The 25,467-nt window shown below is 46.2% G+C and overlaps 1 protein-coding gene across 1 annotated transcript; it reads right to left on the bottom strand.

Moving 5' to 3' along the window:
* Positions 1-276: 276 nt before the first annotated feature.
* On the bottom strand, positions 277-16,368 carry LOC134413176 (ceramide synthase 4-like). The gene is made up of 10 exons (XM_063147305.1): positions 16,188-16,368; positions 9,997-10,114; positions 9,299-9,417; positions 8,612-8,669; positions 8,277-8,327; positions 6,587-6,679; positions 5,526-5,654; positions 1,926-2,032; positions 1,400-1,556; positions 277-333 (listed from the first exon to the last, which is right to left on the bottom strand). Exons 1-10 carry the CDS (start codon positions 16,358-16,360, stop codon positions 277-279), a joined length of 1,062 nt encoding a protein of 353 aa, XP_063003375.1. The 5' UTR covers positions 16,361-16,368.
* Between the last annotated feature and the right edge of the window lie 9,099 nt (positions 16,369-25,467).

The raw sequence follows: 25,467 nt of genomic DNA, 5'->3' as shown, positions 1-25,467 counted from the left end.
CATCTCAATTGACACCTGGGAGCAGACAACGTGTCTCGAAGTTGTAAGATCAGGTTCAGATCTCCCCGCTAGCACGGCAAGCTTTCTCCTGGCCAGTGGCCCACTCAACTGTCGATCGTGGAACGGGCACAGGACGGGAGTAGTTAGGGGGTGAGGGGCAGTTGGGAGAGACAACCGGGGTTATCTGTTTTTGGTGTGACCGTTGGTCGGGAGACTCCGACCGTTGAACTGCAGGGAGTTGGCCTTGCGGAGGCCGTTCCCATTGCTGCTGGGCTCCTAATGGATGCTCCAGATTTCGGTTTCATCTGTGTCACTTCTCAGATCCTTTCGCACCTGCGTGAGAAAGAACGGATGCTTTGATTAGCAACGGCACCCATCTCTCCACAATACACACACACACACACACACATCATAAAAATCACCAGAGGGTAGCAGGAGCTGGTCTAGGGGTCAATTTCCTTGCTGTCCACCAACAGATTCCCCCGTTATTTATTTATTCCACACTGTCCGTATGTATGGACTTTCGAGAGCCAGTGTGATGCAGTCGTTAGCGTGCTGGACTGCGGTGAAGGAGACCTGGGTTCTAGTCCCCACTCAGCCATGAAGCTCACTGGGTGAATTTGGGCTAGAGTTGGGTGCGCAAGAAATGTTTGAGACAGCTAGCATTGTCCAAACACCGTCTCAGCCCGTCTCGCGCCCGAGTCCCGTTCGCATTTGTGGTCACTGCATCTTCTGTACAAACGGGAAACTTGCACGAATCGATCAGTGACCAAACGGGAAATTTGCACCAGCTTCCCCAAATTTACGCAACCTTCCTATCTTGTGCAACTTTCATCTATAGGCTAAAGCTGTGTAGATTTGGTGGACAGACGAAACATGCGCAAAAGAGGCAATTTGCAGGAATTGACCCGAGACCCAGTAACTAGACAAATGCCAGAAAGTGTTCTCCAGTTAACAAAAGACTCAGAGGTTTTGCGAGCAAAAATTACCTTCTCGCTGACTCTCAGTGTAACCTGCCTCACAAGGTTGTTGTGAGGATGAAACAAAGAGGAGTCTGATCAGGTACCCTGCCTTGAGCTCCTTGGAAGGCAAAGCAAGATGGAAGAGTAAGAAATCAATGAATAATTGTACTCTGCAGAGGACAAGATCATGGGTCTCTGCCCTGCTAAGCTTACAAATTGAAAATTCTACATAGAATCATAGACTCATAGAATAGTAGAGTTGGAAGGGGCCTAAAGGCCATCGAGTCCAACCCCCTGCTCAGTGCTGGACTCCACCTTAAAGCATGAGGGGGTGGGGTCAGAGGAAGGGGAAAGAAGAAATATGCAGAAGATCCCCCTCCCAAATTACTGTGATGAGCACCCACCCCCACCCAGCCCTTCCTAAATTCTTTCCGTACCCTGCCGAATCGCATTAATCTATAAATCATGCAGACGATCAGGCTTGACCAGAAGATGTGAAGGACTTGTAGGATCATCAGAAGAGCGTTCATGAAATAGTAGCCGACGAAAGGGTGAGCGAACTCCGTGGAGTAGTAATATATGTTGTAGAGAATCCTGGGAAAGCAAAAAGAAAATAAAATAAATGTCGTTATCTTTAAAGAATCCATAGGGGTACGGAAAGCATCAGAACCTGGAGTTCATCCTGGTTCTCTGGTTTCTACCTTGTATCTCGGTCCGACTGGTCTGTACCAGATTAGAAACATTTGTTTTTCTGTTCACGTGACAATCGGGTACTGGCCGGCATTTAGAGGATTTCCCCCAGCATTTTCCATGGTTTTCTGGTCTTGGGGGCAGCGAAGATGTACGGAATCGTCTCCATCGCAGGGGCAGCCTTGCGTTCCGCTCCCCACTGGAAACCACTGGATTATTGCAGAGCAAAATCACCCAAAAGGAGCAAAATGAAACCCTGGAGACGAAACTTACTTGTAGGGGAAAATCACCAAGCGAGTGAACAGGAAAACGGCCGAGAAAGCCAAAAACAGAGTGTTACAAGTTTTCCGCCAGTTCACGTAGTTGAAAATCTTTGCTGGCTGGGAGAAAAAGATAATCAAAATAATAAAGGAGAGAATTGCACAGGCATGGCCGTAACAAAGCTCATTAGAGTTCATCAGTCATTAAATCATCCCTCCCACCTTCGCAGACCAAGGCAATCCAGAGAGAGGATTTAAGGGGCAATTCAGGGGCAATTCAGTCCTATCTCCCGCAATTAACCTTAGCCGAGATTGATGACAAGCGATGTGATAGAAGTAGCTTTATTGAAAGAAACTGCCTCTAGACCGGGGGCTTTGACCTCTTTCAGACCCAGGGCTGAATTCAATTCACTCAGGAGCTGCTTTCCAGGGATGGGCGGGGCCAATGGCCTCAGGGGGAGGAGCCAAATATATCACAACCGCCAGCATGTTGTAGCTTTAAGCTCTTACCTCAAGGAACTGGGACATGGCAGAGACATTCCAGCCTGTTAGAATGGGGAACAACCACACAGAGGCCAGGAAACCATTAAACAATTGGTGCTTGTGGGGAAGGGGCGGGGCTAGAGAAGGGGAGGGGCTGTCTGGCCCTCTCCCCCTCCGGCATGACCTCAGGGAGTTTCCATCCAACCACAGTTTGCCATCACGTTCGAGCCGGGACAAACTGGGATTCATTTGAACGACGTTTTGTCTGTACCAGCCAACTTCACACAGTGGTTTTTGATCATGGCTTGTTTGGATAACCCACAGTCCAGCCTGAGACTGCAGGAAGACTGGATTTGGCCCTGGGCCTCAGTTTCTCCATCCTTCAGTGATGAGGAAAATGATGATTACATTCATAACCTGCCTTTTGGGCTCTTGCAAAGAACCCTAGTTGTCTCACCCCGCCACCCTCCACTCCGTTTTATTGTGTCTTGTCGATCTCAGCTGAGGGTGTTGCGGAGACCAGTGCTGAATTGCCCCCGTATTGCCCCTTAAATTGTGCCTCGGTCTCAATTTTCCGCAAGGGATGATGATGAATTTTATTTACGGTCACAAGACCAGCAAATCAACACAACAACATGTGCACATATAATATTCCCAAACCGACAGAATAAAATGGGACTATGAATAAAACAAAATATGGTAACAATTAATTAGTTAAATTATGTCCCACATATTTTAAGAGATTAAAACATTGTCACAATCAGATGATATCATCCCACGCCGACAAGCAATTGCCGCAGCACAAAATTGAGCCCCCTGGAGGTTATCTGAGATTTCTGATCAGCCAAAAGATCGTCTGTATAGAAGACATCAGATCTCCCAGGTATTCCTTGTAAAATAGGAGTGATGCAAGTATGCCGAAAATCACAATAAAAGGAGCAGTACAGCAATACATGGTCCATAGTTTCTATCATATCAGCTTTACAGGGGCATAGGCGCTTAGAATATGGAATATTATTATATTTACCCTCCAAAAATGCGGAGGGAAGCACATTAAATTTAGCCTGCGTGAACGCTTTCCTGTATTTTGGAATAGTTAAAGAAGTTAAATATGTTGCAGGAAGGAGAGCCTGCCCCCTATCTCTAAATTCAGGATATGGGATTGCTGCCCTTATATGATCTTGTAACTCAATGTCACTAATACACTGGTATATATCCTCCTTGGCTTTTGAAAGGCCTGATGTCAAAATGGCATTTCGCGAGAAACCCAAAGTACACAATTTTTCGTTCACAGCCCTTTTCCATTTGGACTGAAATGCATCAGTCAGAGTCAAAGGGGCCCAGCCTTGAGGAGAGAATCATTTTTAGCCAGAAGTTTAACTTGTACCCCCAGGCACGGGATTCAACTGAGATTTGACCTGTCTCTAGACGTAGAAGTACGTTGGGCACACAGCTTGGAAGACCAAGAACATTTCTCAGAAATTTTGTTTGGGTGGATTCCATAACTGGGGAGTGTGGTTTCACATCTTCCAACTTCTCCACCCCCTCCCTCTCCTTGTCTGTGAGGAAGTTGATTTTTGTTTGAACTTTGTGCTTCTTTAAGAGAACATCTGTAGACGCGGAAACAAGCCCTAGGGTTTTGTAGTCCTTTCTGGTTAGCACCATAGCTCAATTGTTTTCAGAGACTATCTCTCCACGGCTAGAAGTTGAGTGTGTATCTAGATATCAAAAATTACAATGAAGTTGTTTGATAGCAGTGCCCCTACTTACTTGTACCTGAACTTACGCTTTTCAATTCCTGGCAATCAACATTTATCTTTGCACCTGGCTTTTTAATTGCAAACCACCTTCACAACTCCTCCGCAGTTCAGTCCCCGGTGCCTTTATCACCCAAGCCGGAGACGTTGCCCTCTTCCACTGAAGCTCTGGTAAATATTCTCTAGTTAAACTATGAGTATGGAAAACCTTTCAGCCCTCCTGACCCCTGAAGGAGAGATAAAACGCTGAGCTTCTGAAATCATTATTATTATTATTATTATTATTATTATTATTATTATTATTATTGTTATTATTATTATTTCTTACCCGCCTCTCCATTTTGATTGAGGCAGGGTACAACAGTAAATATAAAATACATATAACTGAATTAAAACATAATACACATTGTTAGAACATCCTTAAAACATTCTAAAAACATCCTAAAGTGTTCGGGATAGGCCAGCCCGAAGAGATCAGTCTTTATAGCTTTCTTGAATGCTAATAAACTGTTAATTTGATGAGTCCTCTGGCAGGCCATTCCACAGTCTGGGAGCAGCAGAAGAGAAGGTCCTTCGGGTAATACCTATCAGCCTAATTTTGGCAGGCTGAAATAGATTCTTCCCAGAGGACTGAGTGTGCGGGGCGGATTGTACGGGAGAAGGCGATCCCACAGGTAGCCTGAACCCAAACCATGTAGGGCTTTTAAGGTGATAACCAACACTTTATACTTCGCCCGGAAACTAATTGTCAGCCAGAGAAGAGATTTTAAAACTGCTGTAATAGTGAAAGAATAGGTCATAGATGGCAAGTTAAAACCGATCAGCAGTAGATTCCGGACAGCTGAAAGAGCATTCTATGACCTCCAGGTGTGGTGGACTAGTAATCCCATCATTCCCAGATGGGGATAATGGGAGTGGTAGCCCAGCACAACTGGAGGGGGGCTGGTTTAAGGAATGCCGGAATTGTTCTTCACACACAACACATAATTAAGTACTATTTGCAACTAAGATTGTAGTGCCTGAATTTGCTTTCCTTCCCCCCCCTCCTCCCTCCCAATCCCCTTTCCTTTTGTGTCATGTCTTTTAGATTGTAAGCCTGTGGGCAGGGACTGTCAATAAATACTTTTGTAAGCTGCCGTGAGAGTCTTTTTTGGCTGAATGGCAGCATAAAAATCCTTAAATAAATAAAAATAAATAAATAAATAAATAAGAAGAGGTATTGATAATACAGGATGCTGGATTTAGGTGAACCATTAGTGTGATTCTACAGGGCTCTTTTTACATCCTTTTAAGAAGGAGATTTGATAAGTACATGGAAAATGGAATCCTTACATCTATTTCAGCTCGACTGGGTTTCTCGTGGCACCACTTACCTCAATGAAGCAGTCTGAAGCGTCGTGTATGAACATGACCAGGGTGCCAATCCGGACACAGTTGCCACAGTATGAGAAGCTTATCAGAAAGATGGTGGCAGCGTGATGGATAATCTCTTGGTAGAAGTCCTACAGTGGTGGAAGAAGAGACGGCTGTAGAGCCGACCGAGAACTCGTAGGAGGCTTGGGCAAAAGGGTTTTTCTATTAGTCCTGGGTGCGAAACGCCAAGGAAGTTCCTGTGATACGGGCTGAGTAAAGGACTTGGGGGGAGGAGGAGGCATAAAAGCCCAGATCAAAAGGAAAGAAAACTTTATGAGCCTCTGAATTCTTCACCAGTTTGGATCAAAATCCAAACCGGAGAAGAAATCCTGGGTTCACTCCATCCCACCCAGCAATGCTGAAAATTCCGTTCCGTTTAAGCCTGATGGGATTCCGGTCTCCTTTCTGATCAGCAGTGGTGGACTGTATTGTTCCCCCCTCCCCATTCCAGAAATGTTTTGCGCATTTTCCGGGTCCCTCCATTGGTGCAAAAGGCCAATTTGTGCAAATTGGAGGGTTTGTTTCAGGGTGAGGGGTCTTGAAATATGTGCAAATGGGCTTGTACAGTAATTTTTTTGCCAACTTTTTACCCCACAAAAAAAAACTCCAATGAGAGGAGGGGTAGAAATTTCTAGGTCTTGGATCGGGGTCTGGAAAAGATCCGAGGTATTTCTCCTCCTGAAGCGAGCCAGAGAGAGCTCGCTTGTCACCCACACTTCACATTTATGTGGTGCTTCAAAAGAAACTCCTAGAGGGTGGGTGGAAGATCTACCCCTCCTCAGTGAAAAGCAACGACATGGGAGCTAGCCAATAGGTCCTGCTCACAAGTTCCGATTTGGAGAAACGTGATCTTGTTCTTGCTATAATAGAATCACAGCCTCGAGGGAAGATCTTTGGATCTTCCACGAGAGAAATGAGTGACGGATGGATGTCATGTCCCGTGACCCTCAGAACATTCCAGTTCTTTGTAACAGCTTCTGGTGAAGAGGAGATCTTGGAGGAACGGGGCCCAGGCACTCACCCTCCACTTGATGTCAAAAGGCAGGGTGAAGACTATAGACCAGAAATAGGAGAGCTTCAGTATGTAGTAGACAAAGATGGAGGGCAGGAGCGGCTGCAAAGCCAGAGAAAAGGAAACGGCGTTGGTGAGAGAAGTGGCATCATCACACTAATTAGGGCTGTGCAGGGACCCCCTGATCCACTCTGGATCCCAATCTGCAACATTTGGATCGGGTACACTCCGCTTTGGGATGATCCGCCTCCGTTCCGCTCAGCAGCAGATCCGTATCCATATCCCCGCTTCCCCCCATAGACTTGCACTGAAAATGTAAAACTCCTGTAACTTTTTTAGTTTTCAAGTTAGAAACATGAAAATGGGCACCATGATAGCTTATAAATACATCGTTATTCATGGCCACTTTGAAGAAAATCGGATTATGCCCCGATTTTTGGGAATTTTTTGAAAGAATCCCCCCCCCCATTTATAGAAATGCATGTATCTCCGTTATTTTGTAAGCTACACACATCTAACTGGGCACCAGGAGAGCTTATATATACATCCTTATTCATGCCAATTTTGAAGGGAATGGGATCACGCCGGCCCAAAACGGAGCGGAGCACAGCTCTAAAGCTAATTCCGAACAGGTGGTGGACGAGCGAGACCTGAGTGGTACTACCCAGGCACCTGTTTGATGGATTGATTGGATTGGACGAGGACCTCTCAATTCTACCAAGGAAATGGCACTCAAGACCATATCGGAGGCCGAAAATCAGCCGGTGCAGGTTTTCTCAGTACTGAGATGGAAATACAGTCCTGGGTTTGGCCTTGCCTGTGGGATTTCTGCCTGTAGGGCAACTATAGAGGGATCTTGCCTAGATACACCCCACCACTATTTTATTATTTTATTTACAAAAGCATTCTTGTAGCACTAACAACGCCCCTCAAAGCATTTTACATAAAAGAGCCCAAGGTCAAACAACACAGATTAAAAACTAAGAAACTGGTTGCAAGTAGGGCTGTGCACGGACCCCCCGATCCGCTTCATGGCCCGATCCTCTTCGGGCTGATCTGCCTGTCCCCTGCTCCACTCTGCAGAGCAAAAACGGCTTCACTGCCGTCGCCACATGGACGGCATCGTTATCTCCGTCTCCAGGTAAGCCACCCCCACCCCCTTACCTGTGTCTGTCATCACGGGCTTCAATTGAGGCCCCAGCTTGAAGCCAGAAGAGGCCTCGGCCTTCACTTCTGGCTTCAACCCAGGCCTCAATTGACACCCGTGATGGACCATGATGGATGCAGGTAAGCCTCCCTCCTCGCTGCCCCCTTACCTGGCTCCATCGCCTCCCCCCCACTTACCTGCGTCCAGAGCTCCGGATTGAATTGCTCCTCTTTGCCTCAATTCGCAGCCCCGCCGACTCTCTTCGCCTCCGCCTTTTCCGGAGGCGAATCAGGCCGCCTCCCTACTGCTTCTCCAAACCAAAGAGAAGCAGAGCACAGCCCTAGTTGCAACAACTTCATAGTGTGGGGGGTGGAATTCCATATACGGATGTGGGGCAGGCCAGTGGGGCAACTTCATAAGACCTGCCTATGCTGGATCATGTTCGGAAAGGCTGATAGCATGTCAATTTCACATTATTTCTGCATGTGCTCACATGTAACTTGCACACAGCTTTCTACGGATCACCTTTCTCGGTTCTCAGTTGATACTCACCTGCTGGGGATAACCGACCCAACACTCCTGGGGGTCCCAGAACCAGGGTTTCTAGAAAGGGAGACAATTGCTTAAGAGTAAGGAAGTCTTGATTGGGCCCTGGACCTAAGTTTCCCTGCCCCTGTCCTAGTGGTACAGAGGTACAACGGCCCGTGACGCCTTGCTAGCGGTGACCTCTGCTGGACTGAACCCTGCCATTCCCCAAATTCCTCCAACCCAAAATGGAAACAGCCAATGGGGCGGCACGGGGATTTTCTATCTGTCAACTGAGCAACACACTCAGCTGCCTTTTCTTGACGATGACCTACAAAACCGGAAAGGGACTTGATACTCACGTCGTAGAGGACGGCCAAACCCACGCAGAAGGAAATTAAGTCCAAAGCACCGAACCAGCTGTGCAAAGAAACAGAGAGAATCAGAGGGGACGGTGTGTGTGCATGGGCGTTTGTGTTTATTGGGGGATGATTTGACAGGAATGTTTTTTTAAAAAAAATCCTAAAAATCAAGAGATGAACAGATCTGTTTCAAACATGCCCTGGCGAAATTTCATTTCTTTATTTTTAGAAGCGATAGAGATGTAAGAATGTTTGTTAATTTCCATAGACTATAATAGAATGGTTAAATGAAAAAAGATCAGAGATCCAATGAGGTGCATCTCCACTCTGTAGGTAATCAATGTTTTTAAAATCATCCCCTCTCCGCTCCAAAGACACGGAGTTCCATTGGAGCACAGATGGATTTTTGGATTGTCGGAGCGGAGCGCGCACCCCTAGTAAAATACAACCAAACACAAAATAAGAGACAGCACAGGAACTGAGCTGAAACCCCCCTGCATTTCTGCTTGCCAGTTCTTTGAATATCTGCATATGTTTTTATTCGAGAACTCGGTTGCGATATTTGCAGAATTTCAACGGAGAACGGAGTTTCCGTTCGCAGCTTAGCACCCGCACGGGGTGAAATCAGGTAAGTTGGCACGGAACGCAAACTGAGCACCTTTGATCCCACCCCGCTGTCTCCGTCACCTGGCTTCACAGAACTTCTTGGTCAAGCTGGGTCGGTCCTCGTTCCGCCGATACTGGAACCATCTCTCCACTTGCCTAGGCTGTAAGTCGCACCGCTTGGCAAGGGCGCTGAGCTCCTCCTGGAAGACAGAGCACAGCCCCTGGGTGAGGCACGCCAGACCCCAGGCTCACAAACCGCCGTCTTGCGAAAAGGGACCTGATCCCCTATATGGAAGAAATAGGGGTGCCCCACCTTTGTGGGGGTGGCTGAGCACCTTTGGGATTTTGAAAGTGCGCCGTGGGGGCTCGCACAAAATGGCTGACGTGGAGTGGGGTTTTCCCTTTGTGAAACGCACACGATGCACAGAACCAACTTCTTCATCCTCCACTCCCCCAACCCCCCCAGGAGTTATTCTGGGGCTTTAAGGGGGGGGAAGGAGGATGAAAGAGCAGATCCAGACATGATCTCCAAAGAAATGATCACTTTGGGGACCTGTTAGCTTAGTTAGCAGCAATCATGGAATTAGCGATTGTATGAGTGTCAATTCCACAGAATTGGGGGACAGGGAAAAAGGTTTAGAAAAACACACCCTGGATGGGGATGATGGGCATTGTTGCCCTAGACCTTTCTAGGTAAGGACTGGCCATGCCATGACCGAATGGTTTTTAGCACGTGGGTGCATGTGTGTGTGTGTGTGTGTGAGAGAGAGAGAACTCACCTCTTTGGGGCCTCTCCTGCGTGTGGCGTAAAAAGCTTCCAGGACAAGATTCGGAGTGGCTTTCCTCCGCACTTCCTCCCTCAGCCCCATCTTCCTGCTCAGGGGTATGGCGACCTTCCTGCGGGAGAGAGAAAGAACGGGTCGGGTGATCAGGGCGCTTGCTCTGCTGTGTTCTACCTCAGTTCCTCTGTCTTCTGCCCAGGTTCAACTCCATGGAGCCGGCACCAGGAAAAGAAGGCCTCTGAGCATACACTGAGTGCCATTTCCTCACCACCAGAGTAGCCCCGGTGGAGCGTTTCAGTCAATCCCCAGCTGGTGTCTTAAAACCTCAGAGGGCAGCTAGAAAGTCTGGAGCTCAATGAATCAACGGTCTATCCTGGAATAAAGCGGCGTCCCCTGTTCTTAAAGGCACAGCGCCTTCATTCAGAACCATGAGGACTAGAATTTTTGTGGCTTCAGAGGAAAGGGACCACAGTTCAGTAGTACCATGCCTGCCTTTCACACAGATGGCCCCAGGATCAGTCCCCGAGATCTCGCTCATGTATGACAGTACATGATTACCATTCATTGTCTGTCTGCAGTGCTTTTCCTGAGCTTTCAATGAAAAACAATTGGCTAGTCCTCATGGCCACGTTTTTTAAATAGCTGATGTATTGGTGTGCAATGTTTGTGTTTCTGCCTGAGCTCAACATGGCATACATCTGCAACGTGTGCAAGCTGGTGGCACTTTTGGAAGAAAAAGTGAGAGGACTTGAGTGGCGAGTGTCCACCCTCCAAGGAATAAGAGAAGACGAGGAATTCTTAGACCGAACGGTGGAACTGCAACAGCAGCAAGAAGCACACGAGATTGAAGAGCAGCAGCCAACGGGAGCAGAAGTGGAGGATGCTGAGGGGAGGGAAGCCAATGAAGAGGAAACTCCCTGGAAAAGAGTGACAGTCAGGAGCAGAAGAACTAGAAGGCATTCTGCACCGGTGGAACCATTAGAGTTAAGCAACTGCTTTCAGCTTCTGGAGAATGAGACTGAAGAACAGAGGCAGAAGGTAGGTCAACCAAGAAGAAGAGAAGCGTAGTCATTGTGGGAGACTCCCTGCTGCGTGGGATTGGAATTGTTGTAGATCGCAAGCTGAATAGGAGCCAACAGTGCGATATGGCTGCAAGAAAGGCAAATGCTATTTTGGTAGAAGTGTGCTCCGCTCCGATTAGAATCGGAGAATCAGAAGCGAATTGGCCTGCTCCACCTTGCCCAGAGGCAGAGTAGAAGCGGACCGTGGACCCTTAGGGGCACGGCGAAGAGAAGCGCCCATAGGCGGAGCGCTTCTCTTTTCGCGGCGCGATCCGTTCGCCATTCTGGAAAATTTCGCCCATAGGATTGCATTGCAGAAAAGAATAGGGGATAACTGTGTTGTTTTTTAAGCTATCTTTCTTAAACTTCTTCTGCTTAGGGAGTCATGGCTGGGGGTCATTTTGAGCCTACTCTCAGCTCTCTGCATGGTGCGGTTCGCTTGCTAGAATTTTTGGAAAAATCGGGTAAAAAAACCGGGAGTGGTACCTTTTTGAAGTGCTGAGGGGCAGAGTCAACTCCCGGTCATGATCACATGATCCCAAATTTGGAGGAGGGGATAGGCAAAATGGGTAACTTCGGATACTGGGAAACTTCTCTTTCTTAGTGTGTTGGATTAACATAATTTCTTGGGTAGACATTCTGATTCTTGCGTGAAACTTTTTTAGGGGCTATTTTCAAAATGGCAGACAATTTTCTTTAGGTCACTAGTTTTCGTCAATCACAGAAGTAACTATCCTGTGTTTGGTATCAAATTAGTTTTTTGGGGTCAAAGAGTTCAAAGAATATTTTATTTTAATTGTCAGAGTACTCCTTCCATTTTCCAAGATGGCGCTGAAATGTTGTCTCATTTTTTTGACAACTCAGCATACAAATATGATTTTGGCTTCAAACTATAGGTTTTTTGAGTTGAGCAGGTCAACAATGGCATTAATTTTGATGTCAAGGTAGTCCTTCCACCATTTTTAAAAATGTCACCCAAACTTTTATCCCTACAATAGTCCGTGTAATGTGAATGTTTAGCTTATATGGTTACAGGTACTAAGGACTCTGGGTGCCGGAGGCGCGAGCCTTCGGCGCGAGCCGCGAAGCCGTCAAGCGGAACCGTTACCTCGGAGGAAGAACCCCAGCCTCGGACCGGTCTTCGCTACTTCTGTTTCCGGACATGATCTCCTACATTGTTGGGTTATCACTTGGCCATGTGACTGCTTTCACATATCCTATCTGTATGCTTTTCTCTGTGCCTGCCTTCTTGCTTGCTTGCTTGCTACTGGTCTTGGCCGGGCTAGTTCTGGTTAATCCCGTCCTGCGCTTGTTTTACTTCTCTGCCTACTTGCTATCCCTCTCCTCATTTCTTCTCTCAATTCCTTTCTCCTCATATCCGTTCCTTATGGCTCGTTCCAATTTCGTCTCTCCCAACTTAGTTCCTATTCGGTGTCTCCCCTCTTCTCAGCTGCCTTTCTCGCGTTCCTTATGGAACTGTCGCTCTGTTGCTTCTAAGGCCCCTGTCATTCACGACTTGTTTATCTCTATGTCTCTCCACCTCCTTGCTCTTACTGAAACCTGGCTTCCTGCCCATGATACCGCCATCTCGGCTGCCCTCTCTCTCGGAGGACTCTCTTTCTCTCACTCGAGTCGCCCAGAGGGTCGGGGTGGTGGTGTGGGTCTTTTATTATCTAGTTTGTGCCAGTTCCAGTCTCTCTCCATTCCACCTTCACATTGTTTTTCCTCCTTTGAGGCACATGTGGTGAGGCTCTTCGCTCCATTGCGACTACGGATTGCAGTTCTGTACCGCCCCCCAGGCTCGTCCGCAAAATTTCTCTCTGATTTTGATTCGTGGCTGTCCTTTCTCCTCTCTGATAACTGTCCTACTCTTATCTTGGGTGACTTCAATATCCATGTGGATGACCCTCAAGACGCTGCAGCTCTATGACTTCGCTCCTTATCTTCCTCCTATGATCTTAAGCTTTGGTCTGATGCACCCACACATTCCCTTGGGCACTGTCTGGATCTTGTTCTCACTCGGAATTGCTCTGTTTTGGACTTTTCTTCTGCTGACTTTCCTTTGTCAGATCATCATCTAGTTTCTTTCAATATTACTCATAATCCTCCTCCTTCACGTCCCGCTTCTCACACTTGTCGTGACTTGCAATCTATCAACTACGACGCTTTTTCCCAATCTCTAGCCTCCTCTCTTCCTTCTGTCTTTTTGGCTGTCTCCCTGGATTCAGCTGTCTCCTCGTTTAATTCCTCCTTATCTTCAACTCTTGATAATCTTGCTCCATCTACAACCCGGATAGTTCGCCCTTCTCAACCCCAACCGTGGCGCACCTCTTTCCTCCGCTACCTTCGCTCCTGTTCCCGGGCAGCTGAACGCCTTTGGCGTAAGACCAGGGACTGGGCGGACTTTGTCCATTAAAAATTTGTTCTCTCCTCTTTCTCTTCTGCCATTTCACTGGCCAAACAGCACTACTACTCAACGCAGATCCAGTCAAATGCTAAGCATCCTCAGCGGCTCTTTGCTTCCTTCAATTCTCTTCTGAAGCCTAATCCACCATCTCTCCCCGCCTCTCTGTCTGCTAATAACTTTGCCTCTTTTTTCAATGCTAAAATCCAAACTATTCGCTCTGATCTGGCCAGCTCTGCTCCTCTTCCAGTTCCTTTTCCTCATCTGTCAGTTCCTCCTGCAAACTTCTCTGCATTTCCTTCGGTCTCAGCTGATGAACTGTCTACAATACTGCGCTCTTCGAAGCCTTCCACTTGTTCCCGTGATCCGATTCCTTCTCGCGTCTTTATAAATCTTATTCTCGCTATCCTCCCTTCCTTGCTTCGTATTATTAATTTTTCTCTGTCCTCTGGTTCATTTCCTTCTGCTTTTAAACATGCTACAGTCTCTCCCATTCTCAAGAAAAGTACCCTCGATAGGCTATCTCTGTCTAACTACCGACCTGTCTCTTTGCTGCCTTTTGTTTCAAAGATCCTGGAGCATGTGGTCTACTCTCGTTGCCTTGACTTTCTTTCTAGTAACTCTGCTCTGGACCCTTTTCAATCTGGATTCCGTCCTTTGCATTCCACTGAAACAGCCCTTACTAAGATCACCAATGATCTCCTTACTGCCAAGTCTTAAGGCCTTTATTCCGTTCTTATTCTCCTTGATCTAACTGCAGCCTTTGACACGGTTGATCATGATCTTCCCTTAGATTCCCTTCATGACGTTGGACTTTGTGGCTCTGTCTATAACTGGTTTGCCTCCTATCTAGCGGGTCGCTCTTTCAGCGTGTTGGCTAATGGCAGCTCGTCTTCCTCCTTTCCCCTTTCAGTAGGGGTTCCGCAAGGCTCGGTGCTTGGCCCGTTGTTGTTTTCCTTATACATGTTGCCCTTGGGCAAGCTTATTCAATCTCATGGCCTCCAATATCATCTGTATGCCGATGATACACAATTATATCTTTCATCTCCGGAACTTTCTCCTGATGTTCACGATCGTATCTCGGCATGTCTCTCAGATATCTCAGCCTGGCTGCTTCATCGTCGTTTGAAACTAAACCTTCTCCTCATCTCTCATTCTCTCTTACTGTCAATGATGTTACGCTTACTCCGGTCAATGAAGCTCGTAGTCTTGGCTTTATATTTGACTCCTCGCTCTCCTTTATTCCTCATATTGAGGCAGTAACTAAATCCTGCCGTTTTTTCCTGTATAATATTGCCAGGATTCGATCATTTTTGTCTGTCTCTTCTGCCAAGACGCTTGTTCATGCACTGGTTATTTCTCGGTTGGACTACTGCAACCTTCTTCTCTCTGGCCTTCCTTCTTCTCACATCAGTCCATTGGTTTCTGTTCACCACTCTGCTGCTAAGATCATCTTCTTGGCTCGCCGCTCTGACCATGTCACTCCACTTCTGAAATCTCTTCATTGGCTTCCAATCCACTTCAGAATCCAATATAAACTTCTTCTGTTGACCTTCAAAGCTTTTCACGGTCTAGCTCCTTCCTATCTCTCCTCTCTCAACCCACACTATTGCCCCGCTCGTCCTCTTCGCTCCTCTGATGCCATGTTTCTCGCCTGCCCAAGGGTCTCTACTTCCCTTGCTCAGTTTCGTCCCTTCTCTTCGGCTGCCCCTTACGCCTGGAACGCTCTTCCAGAACATTTGAGATCTACAAGCTCAATCGCAACTTTTAAAGCTCAGCTAAAAACTTTTCTTTTTCCTAAAGCTTTTAAAACATCGAAATTAATGTCATTGTTGACCTGCTCAACTCAAAAAACCTATAGTTTGAAGCCAAAATCACATTTGTATGTTGATTTGTTGAGAAAATGAACAAATCATTTTGGAATATGGCAGAAAGAGTACTCTGACAATTAAAATAACATATTCTTTGAACTCCTTGACCCTAAAAACCTATAATTTGATACACAAGAGAGTTACTTCTGTGGTTGACGAAAACTGGTGACCTAAAGAAAATTGTCCACCATTTTGAAAATAGCCCCTAAAAAAGGATCGCGCAAGAATCAGAACCTCTACCCAAGAAATTACGTTAATCCAATACCTCAAGATCACAACAAGCAATTCAGTCTTTGCCATATTAAGTTTCAAACGACGATGAAGCAACCAAGCTGAGATATCAGAAAGACATGCCGAGATACGATCGTGAACATCAGGAGAAAGATCCGGAGATGAAAGATATAATTGTGTATCATCGGCATATAGATTGATTGAAAGGAATGTATAGCTACCTATTCCAAGGAGAGTTCTGAAGACTAGTTTATCATGGCTCTAGAAGAAGAACCCACCTTCCTGAAATTTTCAGGTTATGTCAAATAGGCATTTCTTTCTGGGACATGTAAATTTCAGGAAGATTGGTGAAACGATCTCGATGTTATGAATCTTAAAATAACCTACCCCCTCAATTACCCTTTTATAATGCTAGAATGCTCACACACACACACACACACACACACACACCCGGTTGAACCTTAACTAAGGAGGCACAGCTGTGCATTCGGTTCTATAAAGAAAGAGAAAGAGAGAAATGAAATGAAATGTCCTCTGGTCCCAAGCCACTGCGATTTGACTTGGGTTCGAAAAACGACCACAAAACGTACGGCTTTTTGCCATGGTTGCTGATGAACGTACCTTTCGAAGACGAACCGGACCGCGATGAGCAGAAGAGCCAAGGGGATGCTGAGCAGCAGGTGCCGGGGCTGCGGGTAGCGGATCTCCTCGGTATCCTTCATGTCCTCCCAGGTCATCCCCGGCGGCAGCCAAAATTCGTGGGCCCATAGCCACTCGTTCCACAGAAGCATCATACTGGGTAGCAGGGTGTGGGGTAGAAAAGAGAGATGGGTTTGAATGAGGCAGCCTCTCCTTCGCGGGTGATACAGAAAAGAGGATCGGAATTAGCACGCTTACAACGGCACAGAAGTAGCTAATATGCCATGGGACTAGAAGGAAACCAGAAAGACTGGAACAGAAACCAAAAATAGCCAGCCCCAGCAGAAATGCATCCCTGGCTGATGTCTTTCCACCCATCACCCGCCCTTCCTATTTTATTTATTTATTACATTTTTATACCGCCCAATAGCCGAAGCTCTCTGGACGGTTCACAAAAATTAAAACCACAATAAAACAACCAACAGGTTATACAGCGTGATGGCCTGGGAGCGATGGAAGCTGTAGTCCAAACACATCTGGACATTGTGATGGAGAAGGATTTTTTAGGTTCTCTTCTGCTGACAGACCTTTTCAAATAGTTTCCTCAGTTGACTTCTTTACTGTGAGTTTGAGCTGTTTGCGTGTTGCTATTTGGGAGCCTTGTTTTAATGATGGCCTATGGCTGTTTTTCATCATTTGCATATACGTATATTCTTGCACCACCACCACCCGATCTTGAAATACAGGCAAGAAATGTATGAAATATATAAATACACAGTATACTTCTTAGGAGGGGTGTGCAAAGTGGGTCTTCTCTGCCTCAAAATTTGATCTGGCGCTCGGTCGAGGTATTCCTCTGCCTTGATTTCCAGGCGGGTCCCTCTGTCTGCCTTGTCGAATTACCCACCGAAGAGATGTTTCCTTAGTTTTAAAGATCAACGCGTGAAAACTGGCACTGTGACAGCTCTTAAAGAGGCATGCCAATTTTAGAGCAGATCCCTGCATTCAGTGATTTATAGGGATGTTTTTAAAGTCTGAGCTCAAATGTCCTCATAGAATCATAGAATCATAGAATAGGAGAGTTGGAAGGGGCCTTTAAGGCCTTCAAGTCCAACCCCCTGCTCAAGGCAGGAATCCACCTTAAAGCATCCCTGACAGATGGTTGTCCAGCTGCCTCTTGAAGGCCTCTAGTGTGGGAGAGCCCACAATCTCCCTAGGTCACTGGTTCCATTGTTGTACTGCTCTAACATATGAAGAAAAAAAGGAAGGCTGTGGTTCAGAAACAACAGTATAATAGGAGTGATCACACTCAAACCACAAAAACATCAAAACAACTATCATAGATGAATAATTCAAAAACTTTACAAATGTACAAAGAACAGGCACATCAACTATATTTCTAGGATGTTCACACTTAACATTCACAACAAAGCCTGCAAAATAAACTCCTAACATACATATAATGAACTATTCACATAAAGCATCTCTCTCTCTCTATATATATACGTCTGGTACAAATAGCTGTTTCGAAGATTCTTCCTCAGTATGACGCTGAAAGATAATTCAAAAACACCATACGCAACATTTATAAACCGATCACATACATCGTTATGCAATGCAAATAAAACAGAAAATTTTGGGCCTCACCAACTGGTTTACAAAAGGAGCCCCGGCATATAGTTCATTATATGTATATTAGGAGTTTATATTGCAGGCTTTGTTGTGAATGTTAAGTGTGAACATCCTAGAAATATTGTTGATGTGCCTGTTCTTTGTACATTTGTAAAGTTTTTGAATTATTCATCTATGATAGTTGTTTTGATGTTTTTGTGGTTTGAGTGTTATCACTCCTATTATATTGGTACTGCTCTAACAGTCAGGACCTCTCTCAGGTACGTCTTGTGTGTGTGGGGGGAGAGGGAAATGAAGCACCTCTCCCCCACTGTGGGTTGGGCACATTGGAGCGAGTCAAGACTGTAAGGGTAAGGTAAGGGTTAACTGGAACTTGGGGCTGGCATCTTTTTAATGTGTAAATTTTATGGTCCATAGGAGGGGAGATTAGCGGCCCAGCTGCATGTGGGAGACGGCCGGAGCCAAAGACCACTTGTGGCATGTCCTCTTGGCCTTGAGAGAAATTAACATCTCAGGCAGAGGTGTGAAAGGATCTACGCATCAAAGCCAAAGGGAGGGGTAAAGGAGCATGAAAAGATAGTATAAAGTCTACTTGGTGGGGGGAACAATTAGGACGGCTGGACACCAAGGTTGGGTGACGTATGATTTGTAGTTTTTAGTCTCTTGCTTGCTCCTTCTGGGTTCTACCTGTATATGAATGCTTTTAAAGTTTTAGTCTGCTAATCCTGGGAATCCGTGCTAAATCCATTCGAGAAAGCCAGCTTTTGCTCGGGCGTGCTTCCTTTACAAAGACAACAACAACATCAGCATCCCTACACGGGCTAAGGAGGAGTACGATGACGACCCCCCCTCCTGCTCTGGAAGCCCAGCTAGCCAATAGGAGTCATAGTTTAACTGAGAAGTAAACAGCCTGCCTGACTCAGGTGTAGAAGCTCACTCACTGGCAATACCAGCTCAGCAGCACTTTCAGCCTGAGGTGGACTTCTAGAAGGCCAAGCAGAAAGCGGCCACCAACCAACCAGCCCAGCCCTCCCTCTCTGCACACATCCAGAACCAGGATGGTGGAACCAGCCAGCATTTCCCACACCTCATGCTGGAACGTGTGCTTTGTTAATTGCATACTGCTTCTGTGCACTGCACAACCCTAAAGCCCACAAGCTTACAAGTACAAGAAGATACTTCTAACTTCAAAGACAAATGCTGCTGGGAAGGCTCAAGGTTGAGGCAGGAGAGATCCAGCACGTCAAACCATTAAAGGGAAATCATCATCATTGTGCAACCCAGCCCTGCAATGCAGGACAGGCAGGCACATTAAGAGCATGATGTACAACACCAAATAAATGAATAAATAAATTAAAAAGGCATGCAATAGGGCGATACGGTTTCTAAGGATGCATCAACAAGCTTGTTCAATAATCAGTGACTTTAGATGGTGGTGAAGGAGGGGGTGGGCCACGTGCACAGAGGCACATTGGTGACATAGAAGGGAGCATGGGATGAATGTGACATGAAAGAACCAAAGCTGTGGCAAAGAAGGAAGAAAGGAAAGGAACCTCTCGTAAAAGCACTGAGTCATTACTGACTCTTGGAGGGACACCAGCTTTTGCTGACGTTTTCTTGGCAGGCCGAATAGCGGGGTGGTTTGCCGTTGCCTTCCCGGGCAGTTATTCCCTTTTCCCCAGCTAACTGGGGAAAGCCACCAAACAAGGCATGCACATAGTTAAATTTAGGGTGCTTTTGGATCTACAACTGTTTCTTGAGGCACAGGTGGATTCAGTGGCATGGAGCCCCCTTTATTTCTTTATTTCTTTATTTATTGCATTTCTATACCACCCAACAGCCGAAGCTCTCTGGGCAGTTTACAAAATTAAGACAATTCAAGTATAAAACAACAGTATAAAACCATAATATAAAATATAGGGTTGTGATCCGCTTCGCTTAGAATCGGAGAAGCAACAGCGAACCGGGGTGATCCGCCTCCCCTACAGGTGGAGGAGAAGCGGATTAGGGGGCTGGAGAAGCATGGCGAAGAGAAGCGACCATTAGCGGAACGCTCCTTTTTTTGCGGAGCGCTCCGCCCACCATTTTGGATAATTTCGCCCATAGGATTGCATTGCGGAAAAGATTAGTGGATAACTTTTTTTGTTTTTCAAGCTAACTATTTGAACCTTGCTGTGCTTAGAGAGTCGTGGATGGCAGTCATTTTGAGCCTATTTTCAGCACTTTGCGTGCTGTGGTTTGATTGCTATAATTTTTAAAAAAAATAGGGTAAAAAAGCGGGAGAGGTACCTTTTTGAAGTGCTGAGAGGCAGATTCAACTCCCAGTTATGATCACCTGATGAAGCATCCTGCAATCCCAAACTTGGAGGGGGGGGGGGATAAGCAAAACGGGATACTAAGTAACTTGTGATACTGGGAAACTTTTCTTTCTTAGTCTCTGAACGGACTTTTCCCAGTGTTTTTTTAAACAGTAGCCCTACCAAATGCACAAACACAACCTGAAATCATATACTAAGCAAATAAATAACAGATAGGAAACACAGCACTGCTACCCACCCTAACCTTGGTGAACAACTGAATAGATGTGGTGCAAGGGGATAGGTCCCCTAGGGCATGTGGACGTGCCCAGTGCACACACACTGTCCTGTCCTTGGAAGGTCATCTGAACACTCCAAAGATTAAACAGTGTAGAAGCTATGCCTATCATGAGTTGAAGTGTCAAGTAGTTCTTAAAGACTAGTACTTACTTAGGGCCAGTCAAATTGGCATAATTCCCTCTCCCCCTGGGCACGTCCACTTTCCTCTTACTGGTAAAAGACAGACATAGCCTTTTTAAAAAAAATCTTCTTGTTGTTTATTCAGCAACACTGCTGCTTTTAATTCCACCCCTCCTTTGTTTATTTATTCATTTATTACATATTTATACACCCCATAGCCCAAGCTCTCCTGGCTTTTCCTCTTCAGTGAAGTCAGGCAGGCTTTCTTTGTGGTTCAACTCCTTATTGTTGTTGTTATTATTATTATTATTGCTATTAATATTAATTAGTACTGCTATTATTAACGTTATTATTTTGTTGTTGTTTAATAATGGCTGTGATCACAATGCAGTCGATCAACTCTGAAGCAAGGATGACAAAGCTTTACTCTTATCCTCCTAGCCTCCTAGTTATGGGATGCAAAAGAAAAGGCATCTTTCTGTGCTGCTCCCGCCTCACAGGGATGGTTTGCATTACTGGCTTTGAAACAATCCTTGGCTAACTTCCTTGTGCCCCCAGAAATGTCTGCTCCATGCCTGCCTTCCCGCCTTTGCCTGGGTGCTGCTGTGGTGGGGCATCTGCCGGGACTGACTTCCCCATATATCTATGGCATCTCTGCCTGCCTCTCTGCCCGCCTGGTGCTTGGGAGCTGTACTATGTGATGGGCTTTGTGGTTCGTGCCCACAAGCCTCTGGCATGCTTGCTCCCAGTGCTGCCTGTCCTCCTCTGTGCCCACCTCACAGGGATCGTTTGTGTCTGTCTTGCTTTGACTCAGGGGATTAATCCTTCCTGTGCTCACTTAGACTTTTTGAAGTTCCAAATAAATTTTTCGTGTGGAAGAAGATTCATATTTAGGGTTATCTACTCCCCAATTCATGGCATGTTGGGATTTCCTTTGAAATGGCCATGAATAAAGCCTATTGAGCTGTCTGCAGCTTTAAAAATCCCTGAGATACTGGGGTGTCCGATTTTCAAAAATTCCCCCAAAATCAGGGGAGGCTTGGATTTGCTTGAGGCTTGGCATGCATGTGTATACATGCATCAGGTGTCATGGTGCCTAATTTGACATTTCTAACATGAAAATTGACAGAGTTCTAGCATGGGACTTGAATTGGGGTGAGTTAAAAGGTTAAAGCCCCGCCAAAAATCAGGGGATGATGGGATTTGCTTGAAACTTGCCATGAATGTGGATCTAGATGGCATCTGTGAGGGTGCCCACTTCAAAGTTTTTATTTGTCAAAATGTCAGAGTAAATCCCATGTCTGAAAATGGGGTGTCTGATTTTCAAAAATTCCCTGAAAATCAGGGAATGCTTGGATTAGCTTGAGGCTTGGCATTCATGTGTATATATGGATTAAGCTATCATGGTGCCAAGTTTGAGGTTTCTAACATTAACAGAAAAAAAGTTGTAGGCTTTTTTGGATTTCAATGCAAGTCTATGGGGGGAAGCAGAGCTCTGGAGCTTTGCAGTGAAGTGGAGCAGACTATAGGTGGATCACAGCGGAGCGGAGCGGACCCGATCCAGAAGTTGCGAATCTGGAAGAGAAGCGGATCGGGGTGGTCCGTGAACACCCCTAATAAAATTTGTTGTTGTTTATTCGTTCAGTTGCTTCCGACTCTTCGTGACTTCATGGACCAGCCCACGCCAGAGCTTTCTGTCGGCTGTCGCCACCCCTAGCTCCCCCAAGGTCAAGTCTGTCACCTCCAGAATATCATTCATCCATCTTGCCCTTGGTCGGCCCCTCTTCCTTTTGCCTTCCGCTTTCCCTAGCATCAGCCTCTTCTCCAGGGTATCCTGTCTTCCCATTATGTGGCCAAAGTACTTCAGTTTTGCCTTTAATACCATTCCCTCAAGTGAGCAGTCTGGCTTTATTTCCTGGAGTGTGGACTGGTTTGATCTTCTTGCGGTCCAAGGCACTCTCAGCATCTTCCTCCAACACCACAGTTCAAAAGCATCTATCTTCCTTCAGCCTTCCTTATGGTCCAGCTCTCGCAGCCATAGGTTACTACGGGGAATACAAATTTAAAATACAAATTTAAAACAACAAGTTAAAATTAATTTACAGACTGTTAAAATACTGAGAAAATAAAAAGGTCTTCACCTTGCGTCTAAAAGAAGATAATGTAGGTGCAAAGCAAACCTCCTTAGGGAGCTCATTCCCCAGCCGGGGTGCCACAGCAGAGAAGGCCCTCCTCCTAGTAGCCACCTGCCTCACTTCATTTGGCAGGGGCTCACAGAGAAGGACCCCCTGAGGATGACCTTAGGATCCAGGCAGGTACATATGGGAGGAGGCGTTCCTTCAGATAGCCTGGCCCCAAGCCGTTTAGGGCTTTAAATGTTAATACCAGCTCTTTGAATCAGACCCGGACCTGGACTGGCAGCCAATGAAGCTGGAAAAGGACTGGCGTGATGTGATCTCGCCGGCAAGTCCCTGTTAGTAACCGTGCTGCCCTGTTTTGTACCAGTTGAAGTTTCCAGATCTTTTCCAAAGGCAGCCCCACGTATAACGCATTGCAGTAATCCAAACGAGAGGTTTTCAGAGCATGGGTAACAGTAGCTAGGCTATCTCCGTCCAGATAAGGGCACAGTTGGTATGTCAGTCTAAGCTGATAAAAGGCGCTCTTTGCCACTGAATTCACCTGTGCCTCAAGTGACAGTTCTGGATCCAAGAGCACCCCCAAACTACGGACCCGATCCTTTAGGCTGATAACAACTATGTTCATATGTGGACAGAGACAGCAAGCTACACTTATCTACACTCTGACAACCTCTCGTGTGGATTACTGCAATGCATTATATGTGAGGTAAGCAGAAGGGACACAAAAGCTGATGCCACAGCTCTCATATGATCGCTTTAGTAGGAACAGCAGCATTGTCTGTCCCCATCACTGGGGCAAAGGGCAGGGTTCTCCAAGACTGGCATGAAATTGGTATGGTGCCTCCCTCCTCCAGGGGAGGCTTTGGTTGAGGGGTGAATTGTCAAGTGCTGCTTTGGCCCCCTCCGGCAGCTGGATCAGGGGCATGAAGGAGACATCTTGGTGGAGTCTGGACAGCATCCAGAAAGGATGTCTCGTTGGCCATGTTATCGCCATCTTGTAACACAGCGGCTTGCTCTCCTGTGGAACTGCCTGTCGTTTCTTGACAATGTGGCTATCTCCAGTTGTGAGAGAATGCTGAGCAGGACCCCATCGCCTGATCCAATGCATTGTGGAAAAACTTCAACAGGCAGGCTGGGCAGTGTCCACCCTAGGTCCTCCTCCCCCTCTTCCTCTTCAGGAGAACGCAGCCAGTGAGTGGTGGCAAATATCACCCCAACAACACAAGCTGGGGAAATATTTTAAATAAATTCAAAATCTGCCCGGAACCCTATCAACGGCACAAAAACCTGACAATATCCAGGCAGTACTGGCCATTGGGTCACCCTAGCCTTGTTAATCTTTGTAACTCGCTCTGGCGCCTTTTCTGGGGAGAAGTGTGGGTTGAAGAAAGAAGTAAATAAATATTACAGGAGAAGCATTACACGTTCTCCTGACCTACATATTCCTGGTCCCTGAAATACCTGTTTCTGCTAGTGGCCATTTTGGATACAGGCCAACTCTTTTTGGATTATATGCTTCCTGGGATGCGGGTGGGGTTTTTCCTAGTACTACACCTTCATGCCTGTGTGTGTGTGGCGGTACTTGAATCAACAATTAATAAGCACAACGTCACGATCTTATCGGTAAAAGAAAAATATTTCTTAGTTTTGCCTTCAAGGAAGAACAATAGTTCCCCCCAGTGGTATGTATTGAGGAAGGCTCATATTAGTCTATTGGGGGGGGGGGGATACAAAAAAATAGTCCACCCTGGAAGGAATCAAAACAGCTGATGCTGGGTTTTATTCACCCTAGGTGCAACTTTTTCAATATTTATTTAAATACATTTGCCAAGAGTGAAATGTTGCACCCTTTATTTATTTATTTTTATTACATTTATATACCACCCTACAGCTGATGCTCTCTGGCGGTTTACAACAGTTAAAAATGGTGAACATTAAAAAGTATACAAAATTTAAAAACCATCAAAAACATAAAAACAGTATAAAAACAACAGTATCCCTTTAAAAACAACAATTCTGGGTTCCATTAAAAACAAACTCAACATTGTTAAATGCTTTTAAAATGCCTGGGAGAAGAGAAAAGTCTTGACCTGGTGCCAAAAAGATAACAATGTTGGCGTCAGGTGAGACTCATCAGGGAGATCATTCCACAGTCAGGGGGCCACCACCGAAAAGGCCCTCTCCCTTGTTGCCATCATCCAAGCTTCCCTTGGAGTAGGCACTCAGAGGAGGACCTTAGATGTTGAGTGCAGCGTATGGGTAGGTTCACATCGGGAGAGGCGCTCCATCAGGTATTGCGGTCCCAAGCCATGTAGGGCTTTATAGGTTAAAACCAGCACCTTGTATTGGGTTTGGAAACGTATAGGCAGCCAATGCAAGCGGGCCAGAATCGGTGTTGTATGCTCAAACCTCCTTGTTCCAGCTATCAATCTAGCTGCCGCATTTTGCACAAGCTGCAGCTTCCAAGCCATCTTCAAAGGCTGCCCCATGTAGAGGGCATTGCAGTAATCTAATTTGGAGGTTACCAGAGCATGGACGACTGATGCTAGGTTATCCCTGTCCAAATAAGGGCATAGCTGGGCCACGAAACGGAGTTGGTAGAAAGCACTCTGTGCCACCGAGGCGACCTGAGTCTCAAGTGACAGAGATGGTTCTAGGAGAACCCCCAAGCTATGAACCTGCTCCTTCAGGGGGAGTGCAACCCCATCCAGAACCGGTTGAACACCCCCCATCCAATCAGAAGAACCACCCACCAGCAGCATCTCAGTCTTGTCT

This window comes from Elgaria multicarinata, chromosome 23 (genome assembly GCF_023053635.1).
Source record: "Elgaria multicarinata webbii isolate HBS135686 ecotype San Diego chromosome 23, rElgMul1.1.pri, whole genome shotgun sequence".
In the NCBI taxonomy this organism is placed as follows: domain Eukaryota; kingdom Metazoa; phylum Chordata; class Lepidosauria; order Squamata; family Anguidae; genus Elgaria; species Elgaria multicarinata.
The sequence above is the reverse complement of the archived record's forward strand: the minus strand, read 5'-3'. Positions and strand labels throughout refer to the sequence as shown.

Coding starts and splice junctions, on each gene's coding strand:
- LOC134413176 (XM_063147305.1), bottom strand. CDS start 16,360: ATGATGCTTCTGTGGAACGAGTGGCTATGGGCCCACGAATTTTGGCTG. Junction 10,115..16,187: donor GTCCGGTTCGTCTTCGAAAG/GTACGTTCATCA, acceptor TCTCTCCCGCAG/GAAGGTCGCCATACCCCTGA. Junction 8,670..9,298: donor AAGAAGTTCTGTGAAGCCAG/GTGACGGAGACA, acceptor TTCTTTGCACAG/CTGGTTCGGTGCTTTGGACT.